The sequence below is a fragment of the Propithecus coquereli genome, unplaced genomic scaffold (genome assembly GCF_000956105.1).
Source record: "Propithecus coquereli isolate 6110/MARCELLA unplaced genomic scaffold, Pcoq_1.0 Scaffold346, whole genome shotgun sequence".
Taxonomy (NCBI): domain Eukaryota; kingdom Metazoa; phylum Chordata; class Mammalia; order Primates; family Indriidae; genus Propithecus; species Propithecus coquereli.
This window is the reverse complement of record NW_012149130.1, coordinates 413674-436628: the sequence shown is the minus strand read 5'-3', so window position 1 is coordinate 436628 and position 22955 is coordinate 413674. Positions and strand designations below refer to the sequence as shown.

General features: G+C 58.3%; 1 protein-coding gene across 1 annotated transcript in view; it reads right to left on the bottom strand.

Annotated features, from left to right (window-relative positions):
• Nucleotides 1-22955, bottom strand: part of TSPAN11 (tetraspanin 11) — a 39653-nt gene that overhangs the window by 10342 nt on the left and 6356 nt on the right. The window contains exons 2-4 of the mRNA XM_012651040.1: nucleotides 16254-16445; nucleotides 3553-3627; nucleotides 2533-2637 (exon numbers count right to left, since the gene is read on the bottom strand). Coding sequence (XP_012506494.1) covers nucleotides 2533-2637; nucleotides 3553-3627; nucleotides 16254-16445 — 372 coding nt within the window. The remainder of the gene's footprint in view (nucleotides 1-2532; nucleotides 2638-3552; nucleotides 3628-16253; nucleotides 16446-22955) is intronic.

The following is a 22955-nucleotide window of genomic DNA, read 5'->3' as shown; positions in this document are numbered from 1 at the left end:
TGAGGCTTGTACCACAGGGTGGCAGAACCCAGGGCAAAGCCACGAGCTGGGGAGGAGGGATTCCTGGTAGCCCAGGAGGCAGGACGTGGGGACAGTGACTCAGTCTTGCCAGAGGCTCCTGGCCCCCAGTCAGGCTCTGAAGCGTCAGAGCCCCAGACCTGCGGGGGCATGGAGGGTCCCGAAGCTCACGGTGTGGGCAGATTGGCGCTGACAGCTTCTTGCCCTCCTGAGTCAGGGCCCTGAGAGTCAAAGTCCCTTCCCCGGCCAGAGAACACGGCAGCCCCGGGGACAAGGCATGTGTGGGTGGGCAGGCGGGGGGAGGCACGTTCAGTTCCGCTGACAAGTGTTTGTCAGGCGCCTGTCTGCGCCCGGAGTGAACCGACACGAGTAAGGCTTGGGTCCTGCCCTTAAGCAGCACGGCATCGCCTGCCATTTCGCGCGAGCGATACAGAAGCGTGCGTGGCACGGAGGAGGCGGCGGCCAACGCTCTGTGCAGGGCGAGGAAGGGCCGCCAGGATGAGCAGGTGCTCAGGAGTTGAGGCGGAACGTGCGGCACACACGGAGCAGGGGCCAGCGCGCATGTGCTGGCAGTCGCGTGGGAACCGCGCACCCGTGTATGTCTGCCTGTACGTGCTGGTGCCACACCACCGCCGTGCCACTTGCACAAAGGGGACAACGGAAGTCCCTCCACACTGGGCAGCTGCGGGCATGGAAAGAGGCGATTCACACAGAGCACTTGGAAGGGAGCCCGGCACAGAGTGGCAGTTAATAAGAGACACTGACTTTGGGGATCAAAACTGGCTACACCTGCCCACGTGTCTCGTCCATACACGTGGTGCCGCTGGAGGGCCGACGCTGGCCCTGGCTCTGAAGCCACCGCCTTCTCGGGGCTCGGCCTCCTGTGTGACATTCGGGCGGTTCTAACTGTTCCTGGCCCACATCAGGGCCTGTGTCCATGGGCCTCGCTGACACCCACACAGGTCTTGGTCAGCGACACGCCTTCGCCCTCAGCTGTGCCTCTCCTGATGCCTGCCCATCGCCCTGCCCTGCCCCCTGCCCTGACCTTCCCTTGCCCAGCCCTGCTCCCCCTGCCCTGACCTGCCCCCACCCTGCCCTGCCCCCCCGACCTGCCCACCCTGACCTGTCCCGGCCCTGACCGGTCGCTCCCATTCTCGCCACCTCAGCAAACTCTGCCCCTGCCCCATGGAGCCCTCCCCAGCTCCCCTGCTCTCTACTCTGAGGGTGCCCCCAGCCTAGCGCTGACCACACGCGGCCTGCTGTGTGTCCGGCTTCCTGAGTATGCCCCTGAGGGCAGGGATTCTGTCCTGTTCTTTGTCTCCCACGGTTCCTCCCGGGTGTGGCCCAGCGAGGACACACTTGTTTTGCACAGGGCTGACCGGCTGTGTGTGCTGCCCCATCGTGGTCCTGGGCAAAGCCGTGGGGTGTGGGTGTGCACCTGTGCGTGCACGGATGCCCCTGGCCACTATTTCAGTGAAGAGACCCCTCCGTGTAGCGCTGACCGGGAGCTGAGCCTGCGTCTTGGGGAGGCGGGGAGGGGCTGTCCCCACTTGAACCTCGATATCCCTGGAGCACGGAGCTCGCCACCTCTCTCTCCTCTGCCTGCCTGACATTCCCGGGTCCAAGACCAAGACCTCAGGCTGGGTGGGTGGGGGGCAGGGAGCAGGGGGCCCAGAGTGGGCAGGTAGAACTGCGTCCAATTTTCTGACACGGGGCCATCAGGATCCTAGAGCAGTGTGTCTACTGGAACTTTCTGAGACGGAGCAAATGTGCTACATCTGTGCTGTCCAGTTCGGTGCTTGCTAGCCATGTGTGGCTCCTGGGCACCCGAAACGTGGCTGGCGTGGCTGAGGGACTGAATTTTGTATTCAATTTAACTGTAAATAGCTGCTCTGAGGGCTATTTGCCTGTCCCCTATCTCGTCAGTACGGTGGCCTCCCTGGAGGGATCTGCTTGCCTCTTCTTGGAAAGGAGGCCACTGTTCTGCCCCCAGCACTCTGCCTGAGGGCTCACAACCGGAAAGTCCTTGCGGCAGCTTAACTGCATACCTCTGCCTGCTACAGGTCACTCTGTGGGGCCCAAGCTCCCAGCTCCCTGCAGAAGGGGAAAGACCCCGCAGACAGCAGCAGCTGGGAGAGGAGCTTCCTCACCCAGAGCCTGGCAGGAGATGAGTCCTGCTCGCACAGCCAGCTTCCCGCCCACAGAGGACCCAGAGCAGGAAGGCAGCAGGGTGGGGTTTGGAGGAGGCGGTGGGGGAGCCATGGGCAGGCATGGCGGAGGCAAAGGCAGAGGAGGAAAGAAACCAGGATGTGCTAGGCACTTTCCATGGTGGCTGGGGACTTCTGCAGATATATCTGATGCTCACACTCCCTAAAGAGGCTTCATTCTAGGGATGTAGAAGTTAAAGCTCAGAGAGGGTAAGTAACTTGCCCAGGGTCACACAGACAGGAAAGAGCAGCATCAGGATTTGAACCCATGTCTGCTTGGCCCTCAAGCCCATAGGGCACAGCTTACGTCCTGCTGGAGACGGTCCACCGAGGCGGTGATCTCCGTGGCTCCGGGCTGCCCGTAGTTCTCCGACAGAGTACGGTTCAAGTGCTGCTTCAGCTCGTCGCTCAGCTGAAGAGGGTGGGAGTGGAGGAGGCATCAGCAGGAGCCCCCGCCTGGACCAGGCACCCAGGCCTGCCCCACAGCCTTCCCCGCTAACTCCAGGACGCTGCGGGCTGTGGATGGCGCGATGGCAGAGGCTTCCCAGCAGCGTCACGGGCTGTCAGTGGAGACAGCGCAGGAGACGTTTGTGGGGAGGATGCTACAAAGACTGGGGCCCAACACGGCCAGAGGTGCTGCGGCAGAGCTGAGATGGGCTCGGGGAGACGGCGCAGGGCGAGTGTCACAGCTGGAAACTGGTGGGAGGCAATGGCGAGGCCAGACACAGGGCTGCTTTGAAATGTCTGCTCGTTTTAATTTCGATTACGAGGTGACATCCAAAATATTTACAATCGTTACCCTGCGGGCACCTTACAAGCGCTGGCTTGAAACAACCAGCAGGGCTGTACTGTCTCTGCAAGTCGAATGTCACCCTGGCCATGACCTCGAATCCCCGATTCAGAGGGCACCAGGGTGGGAGCGACAGGACTGGGCAGGGCACTTCGTCCTTGTTTGATCCCGGCAGGCAAGGCCTGCGCCTGTCTTCACAGCCTAACCTCGAACCCCGGCCCAGGCCTTTCTTCTTGGACGTCTTTGTCAGATGGACTCGTCCTCCAGACCATCCTTGGAAGGGGCCAGGGATGACCCAACCTCCCGCGGGAAGCTCCCGCCCCCACTCCCATGTGGAAGACATCAGCATCAGCGGACGTGGCAGAGAATTGCTGGAGCCGGGACAGGCAGCTGGGAGCCAGATGTGGGAGGACTGCTGGGCCTGGGAAATGGGACCCCCCTGGGTGTCTGCCTCAGCCTCCCCACCACAATGCATCCCCCACCCCCGTGGCTTCTTCGGGCACCGACAGAGAATGCAGGGGCGAAGCATCCACTCACCCTCTGGTAATACACGTGGGCCAGGATTCCCGCCACCAGCTCAACCAGGAAGATGACAAGCAACAGGCAGAAATACTAGGAGCAAGGAGAGAGGAGGTCACCAGGGCGACCTGGGCACCCCCATGGCAAACATTCCCCCAGAGCAGTAGGGGTGGCAGAGACACCGGCTTCCTCCTCTTGCCAACAGCTCTGGGCCCACCAGCCTCGCCGGCTGATCGCGCTGAGTTCCCCACTCACCCTGCCCTCCTTGCTCTGTTGTCAACTGAGGAATCCATCCAACCACCGGATACGTATTAAATACCTACTGTGTGTCGGGTGCCAGGCGGCATAAGACAGCTATTGCCCTCAAAGTTATCGGGAGTGGTGGTGGTGGCGGGCGGGGGACAGAAGAGTAAGCGATTACAAGCTGTGTTATAGGTTCTCCTATGGGGGAGACCCTAGAAACAATGAGAGGCTCTTGGTGGGGTGGCAGCCAGAGAGGCTTCTTGGAGGTGGTGACACCCGAGGGGCATCTCTAAGGACAAGTAGGCATTTCCCAAATGAAGGAGGAAGGAAGTGCATTCCAGCCAGAGGGGAGGGCACATGTGAGACCTGGAGCCTGTGGAAAGCACGGGGCCTTTGTGTTTGGGGACAGGACAGAGGCCAGGTGGCTGCAGCACAGGGCCGGGCGGGGCAGCAGCAGCCATAGCTCTTGAAGGCAGAGGCAGCCTCCCACACTGCTTGGCCTCCGCAGGCCCAGGCCTATTCCTCCCGCTCCCTGGCCCTGAGGCCGCTGGCTGTGCACTGAGTGTGACGCAGGAGGACGGGCCCTGCCTCCCTCCCCTCTCCCACCTAGGTTTCCACAGTCAGGGAGGCTCCCTGCGACCCTAGTGACCCTAGTGTGTTCTTGTAGGAGCCAAGGGTCAAAAAACGAATTGGGCTGGGAGGGAGCAGGGAAAGGGGGATGAAGCGGGCTGTAAGCAGCCAAGGAGCGGGGAATAGAGAAAGGGGGGACGGGCAAGGGGGAGGGGGAGAGGGAAGCAGGAAGGAGGGAGGGGAGTACTACTGGCCAAAGCTGACCCCACTCTAGGGAAGCTCAGCCCCACTCAGGAGCACATCTCCTGTCCCGGGGCTGTCCCCAGGCACGGTCTGCCCAGCTGGCCACAGCAGGGTAGCAGCCGGGTCGCTGATTCTAGGGGAGGCCCAGCCTGCTCACCCAGCACGTGGGCAGGAGGGAGACGGCAGCGGGGGCTCCCAAGCATGGAGGGGGCTTCGGCCTTGCCTGACATCTCCTGGACCACCCAGCAGGGAGCCTGGTGGGGGTGGGGCTGAAGAAACACAAGGGAGGGGACATTTCTTTTCACGGGGAAAGAGCTGTGTCCTAAGAGCAAGGCTACCTTTCCAGTTAAGTGAATCATCCCCCTCCCTCCAAACCCACAATTTCACTGTGCCCTGTCTATCATCTGGCAGCCTCAGGGACACAGGAGAGCGTATAGTCCGGAATAACAGTGCCGGTGCTGCCCCCTCGTTCGTGGGGCCTGGGGCAAAGAGTGCCAAGTGAGGTCTCTGCCCCTCCTTCCCTACCCCAGGCTCTACGCTACACCAGGAAAGGCCTGACCTGCATATCCCAGCTCTGTCCACCCCTCCCCAGGGTCAGACGCCCTTGGCTGAGGACGTGAGGGCTGGGAGTGATGCCGTGTGGGTGCAGGCTGGGGGCGCAAGTCCCAGGGTCCCATCAGCCACACCTGCGCAGATGCAGCATGGTGGTGTGGGCTGTCTGGACAGAGGATCCCAAGCTCCTGGGTGCCCAGGGGGTCTAGAAGTTGGGGGAGGGAGTGGCAGGTTCCACAGCGCACGTTCTCTCGGCCCCAGGCAAGGGCCCTCTTTGTCTGGGTCTGCAGGTGGTGCAGAATGGTACAGGGTAAGGTGAGGCACAAGGCTAACAGAAGGTCTATGGGTGGTTCCTCTCTGCTCGAGGAGCGTCCAGGAAGCAGGGCCTGCAAACCTGCAGAAGGCTGGTGGAAACGTCAGCTAACTTGGGTTTGAGTCTGGTGTCCACCACGTGCTGGTGGGTGCCTTGGTATAAACTGGAAAACTGAGCTCCGATGAGAAAAACGTGGCTCAGCAAGACTTGCATGGGCTGAATTTCAGCCTTCACTGGTCCCCTCATGTGGGATGAAAGCTTTAGGGCCATCCCCAGTGGCCCCGACCCTGGCCTGTGTCCTCGCCAGCAGACGGGGAGGAGGGTGGCATCACCTGCCCTGCCCTCCTACAGCGGCTGGGAGCGCACAACGCTCCCCCGGGGAAACGACGCCCTTCACGGTGACGTGACCTGCCGCCTGCCCTCCCGGGGCTCCCGGTCAGCAGCATGAGGTGTGCAGTCAGCCCAGGCCAGCGCGCCCCCTCCTGGGAGCCGCCCAGCCTGTCACACAGAGCGGGATGCATGGACTCCCGCCTGGGAGGTTCTCCCCGCCACGCACTGCTCCCCCAGGGCTCCTCTCTGAGGTGGGTGCCCTTCAGGCGGCTCCAGGTTGCCCTCCACCCCTGTCCTGCTGCCCAGGACCTAAAGGCGGTGACTGCCAGTTCCCTCCCGTGGCCTCCAGTGTGGGAGGAGACGGCGGAGCACCCACGACGGAGCAGGAGGACCCAGGCCACTAGCAGCGAGGACAGCCACACCCTGGCGTCTCACCCCCTTCCCTGGCTCCATCCCTGCCGTGAGCTGTGAGTCAGGGCCGGAGGACAGTCCTGAAGCGGTGGCACTTCACGCTGCTCCCCTGGGGGTCACTGTCATGGCTGCTATTGAAGATGGGGTGGGAGCAGGGAGGGTGGAAGGGAGAGAAACTGAGCCCACCCCTCAGTTTAACGGCAGACTTAAGTAGTACTCGCCGGCCCTCAAAGTCTTGTCCAGGCGCAGCGAACAGGCTAGCCCGCCCGCCCGGGCCGGGAGGAGCAGGGAAGATGGCTTGGCAGAGGCTTCCGTGTGGGGACAGTCCTCCTGACAGAGGAGCTCCATCGCGCAAAGACGCCCAGGACGGGGCTGAGGCCGGGTGCTGGGTGGGCACAGGCTCTGGCGGCTTCCACAGTGGGAGGGCTGCAGGTGTGTGACTCACCTGGGCAGAGGAGGCCCTGGGTCACGGCTCCCGGTGTGACAGCCCCCAGAGGCAGGCGAAGGGTCCCGCTCACGGAGACCCTCTGGCCCTGAGGCTCCGGGCAGCCCTGCCCAGCTGGCTGGCTGGGGTTCTGGGCAGTGGGCCAGGCTGCCCCTCCACCCTTCCCTTTGCCAGGCCTGACTCCCTCAGTCTGGCACAGTCGTCTCGGGCACTTCCCGGGCACGAGCTGGCTGCGCGAGTCTGTGACGCGCTGCTCACGTTGTCGCCGACAGTCCCTGCGCGCAGGCAGCCGTCCGGCTCCGGCCTCTGCCCTCGCTGCCTGCTTGTCCTTCGCTCCGGCTCCGCTCAGCCAGCCCGGGCGGCAGCGATGCCCACCTGCCGGTCTCTGGGCACAGCGCTCTGCTTTGCGCCTCTGCTCAGCCGGACCAGCGCCACCCGCGTCCTCCCGCTGCCGCCCTGCTCCTTCCCGAACCGCGCGGCTGGGCCCCTGCTCTACGAAGGCTGCTTTGCTCCGGTGACCACCCTGCGTCCCAGGGTGACCGTGAGCTTCTGGGGAACAGGGACCACACCTCAGGTTTCTGCCGGCTCCCCCACGGTGCCCGGCATGGCGTTTAGTGGACATCCTGCTTAAGTCGCAGGAGTGCCCGTTCTCGCCAAGCGCGCCTGTGAGGCAGAAGGAACCGGCCGGGGCCGCCGGCCCCACGCTGGGGGCGCTAGCTTAATCCTTTTCTGACCCGAGAGTGACACAGAACTGACCTTAGTGAAAATGGCACCAGTGGTTCTCAGCCCGGCACAATTTTGTACCTAGGGGACATCTGGCAACGTCCGGAGACATTTTTTGTCGTCACAACTGTGGGAAGAACTACTGGCACCTAAGGGTAGTGCCCAGGGGTGCTGCTGAAGGTCCCACAGTGCTCAGGACAGTCCCCACAGCAAAGAGTGACCTGGCCTACAATGTCAATAGTGCCAAGGCTGAGAGACCCCGGGTGACATAAACACCTCCAGGTTCTCAGGCTGTTGCTGGGACTTGATTTGCTTATATGCCCCTGTGCATTATGGGAGCCACAGAAAGAACACAGATGGGGTTGGGGCAGGGACTGGGCGGGGACAGCGAGAGCAAAAGCACAGAGGCTGGCGGCGTTGCTGTGCACAGGCTCTGTGTAAACACACGGGTGTTTCCAGGCTGGTGCAGACAATTTCGTTCTGTTTACTGGCTGCTTGGCCACCAACGCTTGGCTCAGGCACGGCCTCCACAAAGCCCTCCCTGGGCCAGAAGTTTCTGAACTCATCGCCAGCATTCTTGTTTCTGAAAATCTCTCTGACTCCGGGGCCTCACTACTTGTCTCGCTCTTTGGGACACTTTGATCCCTGCTTGCCCCCCTGGCTCTGACCTGTACCCTGTTCTGTCTTCACAGTCCCTGTGCACCGCGGTATGAACCGAACCTGTGCCTCTGACCTCCAGCCCAGCCTCTGGCTCCACTCTGATTTTTGTGACGGGCCTGCACCTGCGGACCCAGGGCTGCCTGGTCCTTCCAGAAGCGACCCGATGGCTTGGTCTGACAGAAATGGCTACTGAGGATTCCAAAGAAAGCTCTTTAGTGTCTGCCCCCAGAGCACTCCATGAGAACTACCCCATTTCAAAATGTGCCAAACTAGACCCAAAACGTGGAAGAATCAGTGTGTTAAGCATAGAATGGGACTGACACGTTAATCTTCCCCTCTGTACCAAAGTGGTTTTTCTTCTCTCATTTTTTAATGGGATGGATTGAATTAGAAGCAAAGTTGGATTGCTTTCTAAAACTGCAGATCCAAAATGAAGCTGAACAGCATAGCACTCTCTGGACCAAACCAATACCTCCTACAATGGGGGCTCTGCAGGAAATATGCGGAAATATGTCTCACTGTGACTTTAAGGTGATTAATTAGAATGTGAGTCTTGGGATGGCCTTACACTGCATGGGGGCAAGCTGGGCCCCAGATGGAGTTTCTGGGGCAGATTCACTGGTGCATAAGAGACAGGGCAGCTCAGCGTCAGCTGGTACCATCTCTGTCACGGCTGCTGAGGTAAGTTTGAAGCACTTTATAAAATTAGAATTTCAGAATTTCCCCATTGGACAGATCCTGCCACAAAGAAGGGAGGCTTGCCAAAGGAGTCCTCTTCTGTCTCCCCCGCCATCCTGCGTGATTAGTGATAGAAAGGCTGGAGAAGCTTCCTGCCAAGCCACAGTCTGACAGTTGAGGCTGGGTGTCCAGGCAGGTTGGGACTGGGGCGGTGGCAACAGTGAAAGAGGAAGATCAAGACACCACAGCCAAGGGTAAGTTGCAGGGAGAAGAGCCCAGGCTCCCAGCTGGCTGCGTGTGAGGTTGTAGGGGCAGGCAGAGGGAGGGCCAGGGACGGCCAAACAGGAAAAGATGAAGCCAGCTGTTTAAGCGGCAATGACCTCAGGGCGAATTATTTTCTGGCAATTAACTATCAACTGGAGGCAGTTGGCTCAGAGGTGCAGCTGCCCAGCGTGTTTGTGCAGAAGAGAGAGGATATGGATTTGGGAGCCTCAAGCCATTTGTTTAACAAGATGTCACTGCTGGAAGGATGAAGGTGACCTCTACCCCTCCTGGCCCCAGCCCAGCACTCACAGGCTGGGCGGTCCAGCCACAGCCATGCCGGATGCTGGGACACAGCCATTCCACCTGGAACACAGTGAGGACGTGAGGATGTGCCAGGCCAGTGTCTGATACTAACATTCGGTTCTGGCCCCAGGGGCTGGGAGCAGAGAAGGGGACCAGGGCTGGGGCGAGGAGAGCTGGTGGACCAAGTGAGGGCGAGCTGGAAGAGGCAGGGAGGACGCAAACTGCATCATGGGGAGGCAGGACGTATTCTAAGGCACATCAAGAAAATGCAGCTGAGCTGTCCAAAGTCCCAGCCAAAACACTGGTGTGCAAGAGGAACACACTGTGTGTGTGTGCACGTGCGTGGATGTGTGTTGCGGGTGGGGGTGGGGTGTGGAGGTCATGGAAGGAGAACATAGTTCCGGAACTATAAGCCCAAGACAGTGCCCACTAGGTTTGAAGCTGGGACCACCGAGAGTTCAGTCTGAATGGGCTGCGCGAGAGCAGGACCCAGAGTGGGCAGTGGGGCCTGGCTAGTGGGCTGGGGGATGAGGGCCAGACCCCCGCCATGGGGAGACACAGCCTAGGGAACTCAGAGGATGCTGCTGCCCCATGGATCTAGGCATGGGGAGGTGACCAGTTGCCGCTTCCTGGAAGGGCCTAGACTCTCCCATCGGCTGTCCCCTCACAGGCTGTGGGAGAGCTATGCTGTGGCCTGTGGGTACCTGTGCACACAGGTGGAACAGAAGGGGCTATGCAGGGGACAAGCGCAGGACAAAGGATGGTCACAAGGACCCCAAGGTGGGACTGCTGATGGGGTCCCTAGCAGTGGTAATTAATTCTAGGACAAGATTGGCTACAGGGGGAAAGGGAAGGCCACCAAGAACAAGAGTGGGGAGACACCAGGCTCCAGGGAACAGGGCAGGCTAGCGGCGGGGCGGGGGCAGGGGGGAAGCCCTGGGGCTCTGACCAAATCCAACACAAATTCCAAGCCCCTGCACAGTCCTTTCCCGTTTGACACAGGTGTCGTGCACTCCTCACTAGACTCCAAGCCAAGAACTGGGCCACAGTCCTTTTTTTCCTCCTTCCCTTCTCACCCTGCCCTGTGCCCAGCAGAGCAGGGAATGCTGGGAATGTGCTGGAAGTGCTTGTGGAGGTTGACGAATTAGGGAGCCCCATCAACGCAATATGGAGCATCAGTTGCAGAAAACCGGAGGGAAGGTGGTGACGGAAGGTAATTGGCTGTAAAAGCGCCGTGTGGAAGATGCTGCTGGAGCTGGCGGTGACCAGGTGTATCTGCTGCAGCCTGAGAAAGGTGGGTGTCGTGTAGACTCTGTGAGTCTCTGTGCTGCCATCACAAGGCTGGCTCTTGGGGATATCTGTACCCTGCTTCCCAAAGAGCCTGGAAAGAGGTCTGCATGTCCACTCCCCCGACTGTTGCACGAGCCACACTGGATAAGGAAAGGCTCATCCGGAGGGAGGTCGGGGTTCTCAAAGCCCTGGCAACAGGATGCTCCCTCTGGAGCATGCGGCAGCTCACCCGTGGGTCAAAGGACCACCAAACAGACGAGGTGAGGCCCACCCAGGGGCTGGGTTGCCGGTAGAGCTAAGAAACCTGTGCATGAGACACGAGCCAAGGGAGGACATGGGGACCCAGGCTCCCTCCAAACTTCCTACCACCAGCTTCTTTAGAGGATGTGGCCCAGCCAGGCTGTGGGGCCCTGGGAGTAACAGCCCTAAGAATCACTTTATTTATTTAGGTTCCTTCTCGAAGGAGCTTGGTCGTGGTGATAGTGATGTCAGTGTTAATTAGAGCCACATTTTCATGATCTTTATATAATGTGGTGACTTGTTTCCTAAGACCTGAAAATGCTTCCTCACTATCCTCACGCCTCATCCTGTATAAAGATGGCAATACCAAGGTGGCAAGGAAGGCCGGGTGACTTTCCTGAGGTCCCAGAGCAAGTTGGGCAAGCTACACAAAAACCTGTTTTTGAGCCCAAGCCCATATATTTTTGCCCTTGATTCTAGACCTTGTTGCCCTGGTTCACCAAGTCTTGGCATATTTGATGGAAGTGTTGCATCATTCTGGGCCCCTTCATTTTGGGAAATTGGTTTCTAGAACTTCTTACTTTTTAATCCACCCCCTAAATATAAAAGAGCCCCTGACAAAGACCCAGTTTAGTCTGAACCATCCATCATCATCTTCATTTGGCTTAAGATATAAAAGTTTTCAGAGCCCATCAAAACTCTAAAAATATTCCTCTCTTTTGATCTGGGTGGCATCTGTCCTGGTCATCGGCCCTAGGCTCAGACGGCCTGAATTATCTGTCCCTCTCATGCAGTCTTAGCTAAAAAAGAAGAGCTGGTGTGAATAATTTAAACCCCATTCCTTTTCCCCCTCTGCAGATTTCCGACGCCAAGCTGATCAGCGTTTCAGCACCAGCAAAGATGTGCTATTCCTGTCCCTGGGGAGCATTTCCTTCTTGGGAAAATGACTCTGAGGGGCTGCAGATGGGCGAGGAGGAAGGGTTCGGGCCAGGACAGTGTGCCCGTGCGTGAGCTGGCCGGCCCCTGTCTAGGTCCTTCCCTGGGAACTTCTGAGCTCAGTCCTCTTCTCCTCCTAGTCCAGGTTGGGGGCACGTCACTTGTCACTTGGAGGCCTGGTCTTTCATCGTTCCCCTCCTCCCTGGGGACCACTTTGTCTAGCGCTGGACTCGCCGGCTCCTCCTCTGGAGCTTCCTTCAGCCTTCAGCTGACTCAAGATGTCAAAAGGAAGTTAGTCATGGAGGGAAAAGTGAAGTGAAACTAGGAAGAAACCTCTAGGAACTACAGTTCCTCTCATACTGCCTTAATCACACCACGTGACCCTAAATGGGAGCCTGGGTTTTAAAATTCCTGCTTGTGTTAGCCCAAGAAAGGTTTTCCAGCCACTGGCTTGGTTTAAACAATCACGTGATCAAGTGTTCAGTAATTCAGGGGCTGGTGGGCCAGGGTGTGCATTATTCAGGTTCCTCTGCTTCACCCCAAGTTCTGTCCTTTGGCCAGTTCTTTCACTGGTTCTTTCAGTGGGGGGCGGTGGGCAGCGAAAGCAAAGAAAGAAGATTCTAGGCCATGGGGTTTGCTGTTTGCTAGCCTCCTGGCAGAGACGCCTGTCCCTGCAGTCCTGTACTGGTGGCTGAGCGTGTGTGCGTGCACGTGTGTGTGCACAGTGCATGTGTGTGTGTGTGTGTGTGCACACTTTTTTCTGACCTCAGTTTTAAGCTGTTGCCTTCCTGCTGTGTCTATTTAGTGACATTGAGCCAGAGAGATCACCAGTTCCGTGTGGACTGGAAGTGAATGCAGGCAGGTCCCTACAGGAGGGGGTGAAGTGGGGCTGAGAAGAAGCAAGGGATCTCGCACCAGCCTGTCCAACAGCCACTGTGCTCCGGCCCTGCCTGAAGCCCGAGGGGTGACAAGGGTCTCTCCATTTGTGCACCCCCCGAAGCTCGGAACGGTGGGGCAAGAGGTGCCCACCAAGCCTTGGGCATGCACAGGTCTCTACATCTCTCCTGCACGGTCCTGGGCACAGGGTTTGGTCCCCTCTGGGAAGGCCCCCCCAGGGTGTGACTGGGGAGGCTGGAGACATCCATTCTCCACGGATCAGCCTGGGTGGCCGGACGGATCTCGCGAATGGGTCGCGTCAGGTGGAGCGTGGAGGGGAGGCTGTGATCGTGGCTGGGAGAGCAGAGCACCAGCACGTGCTGAACCTTAGGCTTTCGTTCTGGCCTTGGAGACTGCCAAGGGGAGAGCGCTCAGGATTAGACTGCTCTCCAAGAAAGCCGACAATTCTGAATCTCTCCACTAATGTCTAGGTGACCCACACCCAGTCAGTGTCCTTCAGCCTGGAACCTCTGGATGGAGCACTGGACTCCACAGCCCTCAAGTTCCCTTTTAAACTGCATGTGCTCTGCCCCGCGCTCGCTCTTCTTTCCTTACTACAACGGGAGTGAGGCGGCTCTCGGAGGCCTGAGGCTTCTAGGGTCCTCCCACAACACCCCTGGCCTCCTGCCCTAGGCCCTGCAGGAAGCCGTCTCTTGCATCCAGCCAGATCCCTGAGTGCCACTGCTCTGTGCTGAGCTTCCCAGACATGGAGAGCGGGGTGTGCCCTGCACCCCTCCTGCCCACCGGGCTTCCTGTCCGTCCTTCTGCCTCCCACCAGGCTTGGCCTCCCAGGGGGAGCGGATTCCCGGAGGTGATTCCAACAGATTGGTGTTCACAGTCCAGCCCTCACTGCTCCTCATCTCTGAGCCCAGCTTCCTCGTCTGTAAGGTGGGAGTGACCGGTTTACAGTCTCTCTGGAGGCAGTGGAGTGTGGTGGGTCAGAGCACGGGCTTGGGGGCCAGACTGAGTGGCGCTCACTGTGGGGTGGGCATTTTAAAACTGCATATTGTTCTGCAGCCTCAGCGTCCTCACCAACGGGCTGTGAGCACCCTGCCTGGGTGACCAGTGCACCAGTGTGATAGGGGTGGCCCTGCCACAAGTTTCCTGCGCTCCCCTCCCCGCGCAGTGGCTGTCTAGGGCCTGTGAGTATAGCAGACTTTGTTTTCCTGCACCTCTCCTGTGCCCTCGCGGCTGCGCCTGACTGATCATCACCTAAAAGAACACAACAGCAGTGTGACTCTGGGCAAACCACTTTCCCTCCCCCTGCCCTCAGTCTCCTCCCTGGTCCAATGCACGAGTAAGAGTAAGCAGCTCGTCGGGGCAGGGTGAGGACTGAATGAGTTATACACGTGAGTGCTGAGAATGCGCTTGGCACACAGATTAGGTGGCTGGGACTCTGCAGGGTTGCTGCAGTAAGGATACAGGTGGTGGCTGTCAGTGGACGCTGGCCATTTGATTTCTAACTGGACCCTAGGTGGAACGTAGGGGGCTTTTCCCAGTGCTGTGGGGGACCACCAGCCTTCAGGGGCTCCTTAGAACCAGGACAGACGGCTCAGAGTCAGAGGGCAGGCTCCCAAGTGAGGGCTTCTGCCTCCCCTCTTGGGCTGTCGAGAGGTGAGTTCTGTCCTCTCTCAACACGATGACCTGGCAGGAGGAAGGAGGCAGCCAAGAGGACACAGCTCAGTGGCCTGCCCATGGGCAGACCTGCAGGCGTGAGGGGCGGAGGCTCAGCCTGCCGCCCGAGGCCAAGCTGAAGGCCCCACCTGCTAAGGGGTGCAGAGCCGCACAGGGCACAGGTGGGCTCACTGACATGCAGAGGAGGGGGATTCTCTCTCTGGGCCCAACAGCACAGGTCCATAAGCCTCAGTGCGGCACGGACAGAACGCACCCCCACCCCCAGCCATGCTACATACCCGGTACACTAGGCCACACCACGTGCCTTCATCTAGCTACAGCAGTCAGATCTAGGCTGTGCCCCGAGGCTGTCCAGGAGCTCAGCTGACCGACTGCACCCCCCTGTCGGGAATCCTCACGCCAGGCCTCACGGGAGAAGGCTGGGTGGGGGTGTGGTCGGCTCCAGGTACGCCTGTCCCTGCTGCTGGGAAAAAGCTCAAAGCCCATGCTCTGGTGGCCAGTCCCCTGGGGACTCTTATCCCACTGGCGTGTCAGCATGCACCCTGCCAGCACCCTGGCTCCGGGCTGTCCCTCACAGCAGAATCAAGAAATTCTTCAAAAGGGGAGAGTCCTGCTGAGCGAGTACACAGCGGCTCTATATCCAGGGCTAGAAACTAGGTCGCTGCCGGCAAGAGGCGGCAGGGGACGGCACTCGCGCTCTGGCCCGCACCTCCTCGGCCTCCCGCTCCCTTGGTCGCTGTGTGAGGGCAGAGGCTGCAAAGGCTACGGTGGATATGGGGGGCAGGGGAAGAGGGCACAGGGCCCCGTGAGGCTTCTTCCCGCTGCCTGATTCCTTTCAGGCTCAGCCTGAGACGTGGGTCGGTTCTGCCCGTCACACTTCCTTGCTAGTCCGGACGTTTTATAGCTGCCTGAGTCTGGAGTGGGACTCCAGGCCTCTGGCCTCCTTTCCTGACACTCTGAGCATCTGTGGCTCTTCTTCCCGGTTTCCTAGGCGGGAGCCTGTCAAAGAGCCCATGGTGCCCACAACACCAGCCATGAAATGCCCTCCAAGACAACCAGATCAATCAGAGCAGATCAGGCTTCTAGATCTAACCAGCAGGAGAGTATGTTAACACAGGGGTGTAATCGGAGATCCAGATTGGGAGAAACTCTATAGGACAAATGACCTGGGTACTTCGACAAATAAATAGCAAGAGGAAAAAAGAGAGAGAAAGAGAGAGAAAGAATGAGAGAGAGAGAGAGAGAGAGAGAGATTGGTGGTGGAGCTTAGAGACTCTTTTAAAAGAGACTTAGGAGACAAATCAACCCATTTTAACACATGGACCTAATTTAGATTCTGACTCAAAAAAACTAAAAAAAAAAAAAAGAACAGTTTGTGGGTTAATTGGGGAGAGCTGAAACTGCCTGGTTATTTCATGATATTAAGGAACAACTGTTACTTGTTTTTAAGTGTGATAATGGTAATGTTATCAAAAGTTTTCAAAGGATGATCCTTAAGTTTTACAGGTATACCCTGAAATATTTACAGATGACTCGATGCCTGGGGTTGCTTCGAAATCACCCCAGGGTCGTGGAGGGGCAGGGTGTAGGTGAAACAGAGCCCAGATTGGCTATGGGAGGGCAGCTGTTGAACCCCGAGTGATGGGAACGCGGGGCTTCATTACAATGTTTTTTTTCTGTATATTGTTGAAAATTACCATGATAAAATCTGGGAGGAGGAGGAGGAAGAGGAGGGAAGAGGGAGCCTCCTGGCTTAGGTCCTGAGAACCTGGAGACCTTGGCAAACACCAGACGCAAGAGCGCCCGGCCCCCAGCTTTCCCACAGCCTCAGCCCCTCCCGTTCCAGGGCTGGGGCCCCCCCACTTGCTGAGAAACCTAAGGGCCAGGTGGGTGGCGCAGGGCTCCCCCTGCCCCAGGAGCGCGCGGCGGGCGGGGCTGGCCACTTACCGTGGAGAGGCAGCCCCTCTGCTCCCGGAGGATGGCGCCGAAGCCCAGGAAGCCGGTCACCATGACGAGCGCGCCCGCGAAGATGAGAATGTAGGCAGAGGCGGCGAAGGTGCTGGAGGCCAGGACGCTGAGGTAGCCGCTCTTCTCCACCAGGGTCCAGACGCCCACGGCCAGGACGGCCGCCCCCCCGACCTGCAGGAGAGCCGGGTTAGAGCGGGTGACAGGGGCCTCCGCAGCTACGGTCGATGGTGAGCCCGCCGGCGCCCGGCACAGTCACCTCGCCTCGTTCCGTCCTGCAAAGGGCCTGCGGGGAAGAGTTTGGCCACCCAGTTTTATAGAAGGGGAAACTGAGGCTTAGAAAGGTTAGGAGCCTTGCCCAAGGTCACACACGTGAGCGAGCTGCGGAGCCGATTTTGAATGCAGGTCCGTGCCTCCTATGCGGTGCCTGCTGTGTTGCTGCAGCTGTGGGGACCGCTGCCCCTCCGCAGGTCCGCAGCCCCGGGCCCCCTCCCCTCGGAGCACTCGCCCTTCGCCCTGTCCACGCTTCCCTGGTGGGGGCACTTCTGGATCCGTAGACGCACCCACTAGGAAGCACAGCTGGGCCCCTCACGCCTGTCCTAGGGAGGGAGGAACTGAGGCCCACGCAGGAAAGGTGAATGGCCCGAGGCCCTGCCTGCAGTTAGGGCAAGGCGGGGAGGTCCGGGAGCCCAGGCCTGCCCGCTCCCTCACGCTGCTTCCCAGCTGCAAGGGCTGCGATGCCCGCGCCGGACAGGCTGAGCCACTCGGGCGCCGTGGGAGGCCGGCGGAGAGACTTCTTTGCTGACTGTCAGTCCTGAGGACGGATCCGGGACGGGACACTGCTGATCTGCAGGTCTGGGGGATGCCTCCTTGGAAACCAGAGCACCTGGGAAACGTGGCTGGAGTGGCTCCGCTTGTCCGGTTCTCTCTGTGATGAGGCTGAACAACCCTTTCTGTGACTGTCATTCTCAGCAGGGGACAACGTGTGTGTTTGTGTGTGTATGTACGTGTGTACATGTACACACACGTGAGTGTCCTCAAGGTGCCAGATGGGGATATTGGGGTTGTTTGCCCAGGATTTGGGGACAGGACTGCAGGGACCTCTGACCATCTCTGCCAGCTGCTCCTGGGAAGGTGACTCCCACCTGCCTTATAGTCTCCAGCCCCCATTTAAGGATGTGTCTGTTTCCTCTGATGGGTGGTGGATGCTTCCTCCTGGGTGTGGCCAAAGCTCGAGAAGCCCCCTGGGCTCTCTGTCCATGACCTCGGATGCTTGTCCCTGCGAGGTGTTCTCCACCTGCCCCAGGTGACTCTCTGTAACACCCACCTGTCATTTCCCATTCTTTGCTCTGGACAGCACAGACCTCAGCCCAGCAAAATGGAAGGCGGCCCTCAGCAATGAGCAGGTACCCACATTACTCAACTTACGTGCATGTTGCCATTTTCTCTTCTGCACTCTCAATAGCTCTGTGGGGATGGGACGGGGTGGGGGGCACGTATTACCCATTTTGCAGATGAGGAGATCGAGGCCAGGAGAGAATAAGAATGTGCCCGAGATGACACCATTAGAGAGTTTCAGAATTGAGACTCAAACCTGGGTCTTCTGAGGGCAAATCCAGGGCTCTGTCCTCAGATCCCACAGAGTGGGCTGGGCCTGCTCCTCCACTTACTCCTGTGTTTTTAACAGATACGATTTCTTCAAAGTGTCATTTTATCTCCACTGGCACCTCCGCCAGGTGAGAGCACCAGGAGGAAGGACTCCACCCGGGCTGCCGCTGCACCACCCCCCACACAACGGGGGAGGCCAACATGCCATATTTCTTTGATTCCGTGATGCACATTTTTTCCCTCACATTTTAACATCTCTAAAATTGGGATGCATCTTACGAGTGATGGAACTTGCAGTTACAATTGGCAGCACTTAGTGGTGTGAAAAACAATGTTGTATCTTACAACTGATGCTATTTTAGGGTCATTGAAATCCTGGACTACAACAGGTGTTTAAATTCTCCACGGTGTGGGTTACGTGGGGCCCACACAACCTTCGTGCCCCAGTGAGACACTTCCTGAGTCTGGGTTGGTGGAATTGTGTCAGGTGAGAGTTTCCAGCAAAATATCCTGCACAGAATTCTCTTTGCCTCCTACAGCATGCCTGGAAGGCTTGGGTGAGGGTCCCAACTAGCTGTGTGACCTAAAGATAGTCCCTTAACCTCTCTGGACCTGTTTCTTCATCTCTCAGATAGGGGAGTTGCATTGGACCAGTGGTTCCCAACCTGTAACCACTAAGAATCCCTTTGATCACTTTTCCCCATGGATCTTAGGTTTTGAGGGCTTCTGTCTACCAAACATAGTGCATTAATTAATGATTTACTTCTCATTTATTAATCAAAGACATATAATAGTTCCAGGAAGAGATTCTGAACAGCATGAGATAGTCAACGTGACCACACTGAGTTGATCTAACTCTAGCAAAAAGCCAAGAAACTTGGCTTTAATGAGTATAGCCTCTTTACAGAAATATGCACATTATCCATTATCCATTAGGCTTATTAATCCTGTCACCCCACACCAGAGCAGAGGCTGGTCATCTGCATCTGGGATCACCAAAAGGAATCTGTTTGGACTGACCTGGGGACGATTAATCTGATGGGGAACACGGAACCCACTGAGAATCTGATGAAAGGCTTTGTAACCTTGTCCAAAGAAACGGTCATCCCCATAAAACAACATACTCAGGCCAGCAGCTGAAGTCTATTTTTGTACCATGTAATGAGCCTGGCCTAGATGATGTCTAAGGACTCTTCCACCTCTTTGTCCCTCTAAGGTCTGGCTGTACAATCGCCTGGGGAGCTGTGAAAAACCCAGGCCACACCCCAGGCCAATCAGAGTCTCTGGCAGTGGGACCCAGGCGTGAGCATTCATAGAGTCCCGGGTGGTCCAGTTGAGAACCACTGCCTAGCATTCCTAATCAAGACGGGGTCCAGGCGTCCCACCCCACTCCTCCCGGTAGGCGGCGCTGTGCCGAGCTCCACAGAACCCGGAGGCTCCCTGGACAGGTCAGTCCCAGGAGGCGCCTCTGGAAGCTCCGGGGCCCCCACCCTGGGAGGAGCTGCCTGGGGCGCGACGGAGATTTGTTCAGCAACTGAACGCCATCCTGCCCCTCCGTCTGTGTTAGCGTGTTTTCTCTGGTAGAAGCTTTAGGGTAGAAGGTGGGGTAATGAGGAGAATTTTCAATGTAAAGGGGCAAAAATCAAATTATGCAAGAAAGGAAAAAAAAAATGGCTCCCAGAGGAAGGAGCGGCTAGGAGAAGCGCTGATCCGGTAACGCGGGGCTGCTCGCGCCAGGCGCCTGTCCGCCACGCAGGAGGGGCTGGCCTCTTGCAAGCAGGCTGAGCCCCAGGTCCCCGCCACAGCGCAGGGTCTGGGAGGGGGCCGGAGGGACACGCCACCCTGATTAAGGTCTAGAAAACAACAAACCCACACTCTCTCTGATGTCCAGAAGAAATTGGGGGATGAGTCTGAATCAAGGGAGACTCCGACCCTCCTCAAGTAGCCATCAGGATTGAGAGGGTTTCAAGTTCTCTCGGGGACCTCCCGCTTGGGATGCGGTCAGCTCTTTAGAAAACCACCTTCCTCTGGACAGGAAAAGTGAAACTGCTCACTGTTGAATGTGTCACCAGAGGGTGTCACGGGAGGCAGATGTCAGTAGGTCTGGGTTCGGGTCTGGGCTGTGCCCCTACTAACCATGTGACTGTGGGACAGACACAAAGCTTCTCTGAGCCTCAGTTTCTTCATCTGTAAATTGGGGGCACTGAATGGGAATATCTCTGAGGTCCCTTCCACGTGGTTAAATGTCCCTGTGGGTACCAGGAGGACAAGCTTCTGCCAATACATTTCCAGCAGGATGCTTCTGGACCGTGCTCATGGCTTTTGCCCAAGCCACCTGGAAACTGCCTAAGCAGCAGAGAGCAGTGGGAGAGGCCTGCACAGGAGGCCTGGTGGGCAGGGAGAGAGCTGACCCCAGAGCTGTTTCAACAACCATTTGCATAGAGTTGATGCGACAGTATCTGGCTCTTTATAGAAACTGGGTTGGTTTTCTGTGGAGTATTAACTACATTTTTCAAAGCCACAGCCTGTGGCCGATTAGCCAGCAAACCCTGCAGAGGGAGAAGCCAGGCAACGAGGACACGAGCAGGCTGAGGGGCACAGCGGGTCACCCATGCCGGGTGATCTGAGGACGTTCCCATTTATGGAAAGGAAACATTGCCAGAGCCATCGGAGGGAAGGACTGGCCTGAGCAGGCGCCCATGCCTGGGGCCACAGAAGTAAGGCAGCGGACCTGAAGGAAAGCAGGCAGAGGGTGTAAAAGTAACTGCAGGATTCTTCTTCGTCTTGCAACCATAGGGTTTCCGTGCTGGGAGCCAGGACCGTGGCATTCCTGACAAAGAAGGGTCCCCTAGGTGGGACAGTTCTCTGCCTTCAGTGCCCGGGAGCCCACGGCATGCGGGGGCGGGAAATGCACAGGGTGACAGTGCAGTTTGTTTGCTTGCCGGCACCTACTATGGGCCGAGCACCACGCTGCACCGGAAAGGCTTCCGGGCATCTATGCTCCTCCCACTCCAGTGCAGGGTCACTACTGACCTCCAATGACAGTCACGTGCCAGTTCCCCTCTGCCTTCGAACTTGTCCCCATCTCCCCACCGCACTGCCCAGCCTCGGCTCCGCCGGCTCCCGGCCCCTGCTCCACGGCCGGCATGCTGTGCCGCTGGTGCCCACGCACCCAGCACCCCCTGCAGAGACACAGCCCTGCACCCAGAGCACCAAGCCCGAGCTCTCCTGCGTGGCCTCAAGGCCCTTACGCACCCGGCCTTAGCCTGATATTTGGCTTCGTCCTCCACCAGTTTCCTTCCTCCACACCTGGGCTTCAACCACTACCGAGTGAGTAGTTGCTCTGTTTGAAAACACTGCAGGTGCCCAATAATTGCAGCAGTATCAGTGGTGTGTGGAGAGGGTGACCTCTGGGGCAGGGTGTCGGTGTCCAAGTCCGGCTCCTTTCTTTATCGGCTGTGTGAGTTTGGACAAGTTACGTGGCCTCTCTGGGCCTCAGGCTCTCTCATCCCTGCTCACCTTTCTCACCTGGTTCTCTTTGCCCTCCTCTTCCACTGAGCTCCTACGCACCCTTTAAGCCCACTTCGAGTGTGGCGCCTGCTCTGCCTCTCCCGGGCAGGTGCGTCCTGCCTGTCCTGCACTCCTGTGGCGCTCTGCTCACCCTGTGGCAGCCCCCAGCCTGGGGTGGGGCACACACCTCACTGCCCTCGGAACCCGGGTCCAGCGCACGGCCGGCACCAGGGAGCCACCAAGCGAGCAGGGACTTGCGGACGGGGCTTCGGCGAGGGCTGCGGAAATAACAGCACCTGCTCCCTCACCTGCCTGTCTGCGAGCTTCCGGGCAACAGCTGTTACAGTATTTCTCTTCCCTGCTTCGTGGCCACGGTCATCTTTAGAGGAGCAGCCTGAAGACTCAGCAGCCCCAGAGGGGAATGGCCTTTCCACCAAGTCATTAGGAAAAGCCCCTGAGGAGGCCTGGAGTAGCACCCAGGGGATCTTAATGCCAGGTTAAGGCTTTGCTATCCTCGTTCTCCCTCTCCACTGACACCACTGCGTGCCCGCTGCGCCGACACCAGGCTCTCGGGCCGCGGTGGGGCCCGAGCCTGACACTGCTCTGCCCTCGTGTCGCTTGCGGGGGACAGGGTGGAAGGACCCTGATTTAGTAAACACAGGGTCATTTGCACCATGAAGGAGAAGGGAATGGGCCCAATTTGGGGAGCAAACGGCCTGGGGGCTGAGGGGAGGACTAGGAGACCGGGTCTGAGCGAGGCGCAGTTGCTCTGGGAGGATGGCTCCCGGGTCGGAAGCGTCCGCGGAACCCAGGGCTGCAGCCCCGACAGAGCATTACTGAGCCCTCCACTCACAGGCGGGGTTGAGGGCACACCAGGGCCACGCCTGAGCGGCCACTGAGCTCTCCAGCAAGGCGCAAGCCAGCCTGCACCGAGCACCGCTGCCCATCGCCGAGGTGCTCTTCTCTGAGCACCAGGCAAGCGTCCACCCCGGGCTCCTACCCCTTGCTTTAATCGGATCCTCAAGGATAGGCTTGTCGTGCTAAGGCCGTTTTTCACTTTATGAGGCCTTCTCTTCTTGGCCCTCTGGTTTTAAGGAGCTCATGATAAAATAAATTAGAGCATCACTTCCCCCTCTCTCTTCCCTAACCCATCTATCTGCCCTCACAGCAAGAGCAAAATCTCAGGGACTTCCTGAGGGCTGGACCTGTTCATCTTTCAAACCCAGCTCAGAGCCCAGAGGAAACCCTCCTCGGAGCCGTCCCTGCCCCCACTGCCAGCAAATCACTCTGTCCTCTGCACCAGCTCCATGGACGTGTTTCTGTGATTGCTTCATCACAGCTGGTTTGTTTTATTTCCTACCTTGTACGTCTCCTCTTTTAGCCTCTTGATTCAACCTCATTCATCTTAGTGTCCCCAGCAGGGTGGGGAGGGAGCGAGGCAGGGAAGGAAGAATCCAGTTCAACCCCTTTTACAGTCTGGCTGGACAAACCAAAGCCTGGAGAGAAATGGCTTTTCCAAGGTCACACAACTAGCCGGGGCAGAGTGAAGACTGGAACGCAAGAATT